The sequence below is a fragment of the Asterias rubens genome, chromosome 9 (genome assembly GCF_902459465.1).
Source record: "Asterias rubens chromosome 9, eAstRub1.3, whole genome shotgun sequence".
In the NCBI taxonomy this organism is placed as follows: domain Eukaryota; kingdom Metazoa; phylum Echinodermata; class Asteroidea; order Forcipulatida; family Asteriidae; genus Asterias; species Asterias rubens.
Genome location: NC_047070.1, coordinates 8,406,916 through 8,413,271, shown reverse-complemented (window position 1 = coordinate 8,413,271; position 6,356 = coordinate 8,406,916). Strand labels below are relative to the sequence as shown.

The following is a 6,356-nucleotide window of genomic DNA, read 5'->3' as shown; positions in this document are numbered from 1 at the left end:
GATTTTGATTTATTGCATTGTGTTTTCCTAGAAATATTTATCGAATTACCCTAGTCACGTGACTAAACAACCAAGATGGCGTCAACCGCGGGAAATCTGACGTCTACTGCTGCACTCTTTTGATATTTTTACAGACAGATTTTTAAAGTTATTGTTGCTATTGTTGGCTGTAGATACACCTATCTTCAACATGGCAAGTGGAGGGGATGAGATTAGTGAGGAATTTAGCGATGATGAGGTGGAGATGACTGCTGCAGATGTGCTGCAGAAAATAGAAGAGGTGAACCAGAGAGAAAGTTGTTTATTATTACCTGTTTATACCTGTTTACTTCAATTATTCAAGGCCCCCCTGTGAGTTTCCGTTTCTAGAACCTAGAAAAAATAGAAGTAATACCTGTTTACCTGTAGACTCGGGCACTGCATATTATATAGCCCCACTTGTGTGGCCAAGGATAGCTGAATCCGCTATCCTTGGCCACACAAGTGGGGCTACATATTATAATGAAGGCTAAATGAAGCCTTATATATATGTTTTGTACTACACTACTAGCTAAAAATAAGATAGCCTAAAAAAATGGGAAATCAAAATATCAAATCATTGACGTAAAGACTAAACAAAAAGTAAAGTCTTATTAAAAAAAGGATTTGTCTCGTAAACTCCGTCTGTAAAGTGTAAGTGAATTCCGCCTGTGAAATAGTTGCGATAGTGTAACCCGCCGTCAGTGACACTGACGTGAGTCGTGACGGTGGTGTATTGATATGAGTTGTGATAAATGTGCCTGGGTAATTTGTGCAGTACTAGAGTAGGACTTTAGGTACATTATATTCAATTTTGTATTTGTTCAATCAAAAAATATTAACAATTTGTATTTACAACTTACTTAATTATTAAGTAATTAATCAAATTAAATCCATAATTGGAGGATGGGGAATTTTGTTAAAAGAATAACATCGTACTCCTTTAAAAACCGATGATGTAGGCCTACTACTAGCACACCTTGTTGAGCTGTTAATGGCTCCGCTTTTAACATCGGTCTTATCACTGTAATGGTGACAGTGATGAGACCGATGTTAAAAGCGGAGCCATTACAGCTCAACAAGGTGGGCTAGCCTACTACCTACATAGTTGCGATAACGTAACCCCTCCTCCTGGCGGCTGTCGGGAGGAGGGTTACGTTATCGCAACTACTACCTACACTACAGACAGTGAGCTAGTACAAACTGCAAATGTCAACAAAAAACATTTGTTAGGGTTCAAGAATTCAATATTATTTTTTAATCAAATAACTTTTGCTCTTTTAATATTTTTTATTTTGTTTGTTTATCCATTGTGTATACAGGCCTGGCTGAATGAGAAGTTTTCTCCCGATCTTTTAGAGAGTAAATCTGAACTGATCGATTGTATGCTGGAACAGACTCAAGAAATGGAGAGTAACGTCAGTAAATGCAAGAAAGGCGATTTTAGAATCATTGTTCATAAAATGGAGGTAGGTAGGATATTGAATCTTATTTGTTGTCGCAATAACTTGCCAGTTGTTTTGTACTTGTGTCATTAGGTGAGGTTTGTGGTAGCACCATGTGTAAATCTTTTTTGAGAATAATAATATGTCTGTGCAGGAACATAATCCCTATAGGAATACACAATATGAGAAGCGTTACTTATTACTTAGATTCAATTTTGGGGCATAACAATTTGTTAACATAACATTAACCACTTTACTTTAAAGGAAAAGCTGCTTTTACTTTGTAGCTTTGAACCAAAAGTTTTTATTTCCTTATAATTTAAGAGTGAATACCAAATGTAAACCTTCCCTTTAATTTGGTATGTTTTTGAAATGAAATTTATGTTAGTTTGATATTGTATCATATTTTTGGGGAAGAGGACAATAAAAGCAAGGGTTTTTAATTTTATATCATTAATTCAATGTGGTTTTCTTTTCACAGATTGACAGGATTAGGTATATTTTAAGCAGCTACCTGAGGATACGATTGCAAAAGGTAAACATGAGATTTTACCCAAGTTGGTTCACTTTGTTTTTGCCAGAGCATGCAGAGCTATGTCTGAACAATTAGACTCAATTATTTACAGAGCACAAAGTGCTGTGGCGCATTCTCCAGCCAACCATAAAATAAAACACTGGGTGAAACCCCTATTTCTTAAAGATAAGTGTAGTAGGTTCTTTTACATAACACACAGGCGCTTTACGACCCATCCGAAGGACAGTACATCAATGGTTATGTGTCTTGCTTAAGGGCACAAGTGTCAAACCTACACTTTGTTGGTCAGAAACACCTAGAGCTTGTTGAGTCCGGTGAGCTGCAGAGTTTTTGATAAGGTTGATCTTACAGATCTGCTGCAACATAGCGTTCAAAAGTGTTTCATTGATGCAGCAGGTGCATGGGCAAGAAGAAGCATTGTCTACAACTTCAAATGATTTTTGCAAAAAAAAATTGCCTTATTCTAATATGATAGGCATTCAAGGCTAGCATATAAGTCTTCCCGCCCTCGTGATTTCAGGATAGTCCTTTGAAAAAAGATATATACATAAATGCCCAAAGTTTTGTTGTGTTTTACATTTGCAGATAGAGCAGTTTTATCACACAATTTTGAAGAGAGAAGCGGAAAGGAAGGATGAGGAAGCTGCCAGGTTATCACCGGAAGAGTTCGCCTTTGCAAAAGAGTTAGTATCTGCACAAATGTAGTTCATCAGTCATCACATCTCTCCTCTATGTTTACTTAACCACTTATTCATTTGTGACGTTTTCAGGAGAGGTCAGACAGATTGCGTTTTTTTATAGTAACATTTTTTGCCTGATGTGAAATGTCAGTTGTCAACACAATGAGAATGTCAGCGATGTAATTGAAACAGACGTTGGTTTCCCATAATAATATCTAGTTCATTTTACAATAACGTATCATTGCGCTTTACATTAGTGCCCTGGTCATTGGGTCAATAACATTCCTTTAATCTTTCTAAGCTACCTGGCAGGTGGCACTCCGCCGCTTTTCAAACTTTATTGAAACCTGTACCCTCACTGGTGAACCATCAATCACAGCTGGCATGACAACGTTTATGTGGCCAAAACTATGATGAGTTGCTAATTGAGTCTTTCTTTCAATGTTGGTTATTCAACGAAAAATGTCAGAGTAAAACAATTCAGGAAATTGCAAGACAGGCATAACTCCACAAAATAGGAACAACATCCTTTTAAAATATAACTTCAAATGAGATTTTGGGTAGAACAAAGACAAATTTACCAGAGTAGGATTTGAACCAACGACCTCCCGTTTAATGGCCGGCGCTTTTACCATCTTAGTTACCATGCCCTTAGTTGGCAGTTCGTGAACTTCAAAACATAAATTTTTTTTTTAGTTTCTTCATTTTTTTTTTCTACTTCTAAATCCGACCTCCCCCTCACATTCTACAGATTTGCAGAGAACTCAGAAACACACTACAAAAATGTTGCTTTGAGACATATGCCGGCAAATCTGCAAATATTACAACAAGATAAGACAGGTAAGGATCTATGTTGCAGGCCTGATATTTTGTAACTGTAAAGGCAAGGCAGTTGGACAGTCTAAAGCCTTACTGGAAATTTTCAAGGAGCACCAAGGCAATGACCGGGGCATGGAGACAATAGCCTTTATTGACCCTGATACTTCTGATGACAATTGGCATGGGCTTTTTCTCCTAAGCATTACACAAATCAACAAATGGTGTTAGAGGGTTTTTCTAACCCCAATTTCCTCTCCCTAGATCTTAAATGAAAGGAGTAAAGAAAAAATACTTTCTTACTCTAAGTAAAAGTACAACACTTTAATTAAACATTATGAATCATTTTATTGATTTGTATCTTGTCATTACTTTGTGGTAATAATGCAGTTAAACATATCCCAATCGATTTAATTTTTTTCTTCTTTTGCAGCGCCAAAGCCCAACCTTAACAGCTATGTCTTTTTAAGAGCAAATCAGAAGCAGGAACAAGTTCTTATTGAGCCAGAGTTGGAAGACGACCAAAAGTAAGTTCTTAACAGTAACTGTCAGTGTTCCAACCCATGGTGTTATCAACGTAAAATATGAAGAGTTTGGGTTAGTCAGCCTAAAATCAGGTAAAAATATCCAAGTATACAAACAAATCAGAGAATTTTTGTATACATGTTGAGTGGCCGTTGTCAATGCTTTTGGTGTTCATTTTAAACATCTGCTTTTTACTTTTATTGGTGGTTCTGCAGATGACTTTATTTGTATTTAACAAACAGTATTATTATTCAGTTGGTAAAGCGCCGGCACATTACTCTGGAGGTCGTTGATTCAAATCCCGCTCTAGTCCATTTTTCTTTGTTCAACCCCAAATCATTCAAAACGTATCCCAGTCAGTTTCCTTTGTGGTTTATTTCTTGATATCTAAACAGTATGTTTGGTAATTTTCCTCCTCAGCGCTGAGGTCATTGACCTTGAGGAAGGAGCCCAGTACATAATGAGGTATCAGCCAATCACATCACTCATCACGGATGGAGCAGTCTCATTAATCTGAAAGTACATGCTGTCTCATCATCATCAATGTTAGGCAAAGACTTGCGTCCGTGTGTGCCTTATCCATCGATTGTTATGTGGGCAAACTCCTGGAGTCGACGCCATCACCCGTTTTTCTTTTGATTGATGCTCTTCTCAGCTCTCCTACGCTTCAACCACTCCAATTTGCTACATTGTCTACCTCGATTTATACCTGTAGACATACGTTCTATAGTTGCAGCGGGTAGGCCTCCATCTCTCACCACATGAGCACACCACTTTGCCATCTGCTCCAACACCTCGTAGGTCCCAATTTCATAGAGCTGCTTAAGCAGAAAATGTTGCTTAACGATTCCTTGCTAAGCAGAAATGAGCAGGATACCAGTCACAAATTGTACATGTGAAATGGTAATTTGGCTGATAATATTAATCTGGTAAACACAATATTGATGTGCTTAGCTAAATGCGGCCCTGGAGGTGAAACCGAATCTGGAGTTAAATACTGAAACTTGTTTATCTTGTCACACTATAATGTGAAGCACTTTAGAAACAAGCCTTGGGTTCTGTGTACCTCATTTTATTGATGCAGATCATTCTCAACTCTTACCATGAGCTACCCCCATCCTGAATCCTTGTTGTTTTTCCTCAAATCATACATGTGGATATGGGCATATCTACCTTTTTAAACAAGGGACTTTTTTATTGAAGGGAATAATATGTCCCTGATTAGCAAATTAGTCCTTGTTCGGGCCTCAAATTTACCCACAGCATGGCCTGTGCTTTTGCTATGGTGTCTTTTGCAAGGTCCCAATACAAATTTACATCGTAGAAGTGCCCCTTCCCAGAGGGAAATTGTTGTGCCCCTTTAAGAGCAAAGTTCAAGACCTGCTCGTTGCTGTTTTGTGAAGATCAAATAAGCACCTTTGATACTTGACATGTTTTTCTGGACAAATAATTTCCTAAGAAATTCTGGAAAACTTTGAAGATATTTCTTAATTGGAAACCATGTGATTAGTAAGGGTGGTTCTTGGTTCTACAATTATATAAAAAACTCCACACAAAAGTCAGCAAAACTGGAAATAACAGAAAGGAAGAACAGCAAAGCCTGGATTAACACTATATTCCAAATTACTTGATGGGTTTATTCACATTATGTTAAGTTGTAAAGAATTTGGCAAGATAATGTGAACTTTGAAGTTGGCCCTCACTTTGTCAAAATTTTTTGTTAAAGGAACACGTTGCCTTGGATCGGACGAGTTGGTCTATAAAAAGCATCTGTAACCGGTTTTTTTATAAAATGCATATGGTTGGAAAGATGTTTTAAAACTAGAATACAATGATCCACACAAGTTTGCCTCGAAATTGCACGGTTTTCCTTTTACTGTGCGAACTAACACGGTCGGCCATTTACGGGAGTAAAAAATTTGACTCCCATAAATGGCCGACCGTGTTAGTCGACGAGGTAAAAGGAAAACCGTGCAATTTCGAGCCATGATTGTGCGGATCATTGTATTCTACTTTTACAACATCTTTCTACCCACATGCATTTTATAACAAACGGTTACAAACGCTTTTTATAGACCAACTCGACCGATCCAAGGCAACGTGTTCCTTTAACTTGACTTTACTCTTGTAATTTATCAGCTGTTGAAACCCACTCCTTAAAGGCAGTGGACGCTCTAGACCAACCCAGTTGCACAAGTGCTGGGCGCCACCATGGGTGCCGCGCGCCACTGCTGCGGTGTCTTTGTGCCTAATGTTGTGCCTAATGTTGTGCACAAAGACATGATAAAATCGTTTTACTTTTTATGGAAATTGAATGTCTTCCTCGACAATTTCCGT

General features: G+C 37.8%; 1 protein-coding gene across 1 annotated transcript; it reads left to right on the top strand.

Moving 5' to 3' along the window:
- The first annotated feature begins 84 nt into the window (after positions 1 to 84).
- On the top strand, positions 85 to 5,792 carry LOC117294523 (DNA replication complex GINS protein SLD5-like). The gene is made up of 7 exons (XM_033776974.1): positions 85 to 280; positions 1,341 to 1,487; positions 1,945 to 1,998; positions 2,584 to 2,681; positions 3,430 to 3,518; positions 3,928 to 4,021; positions 4,440 to 5,792. Exons 1-7 carry the CDS (start codon positions 191 to 193, stop codon positions 4,534 to 4,536), a joined length of 669 nt encoding a protein of 222 aa, XP_033632865.1. The 5' UTR covers positions 85 to 190; the 3' UTR covers positions 4,537 to 5,792.
- The last annotated feature ends 564 nt before the right edge of the window (positions 5,793 to 6,356 follow it).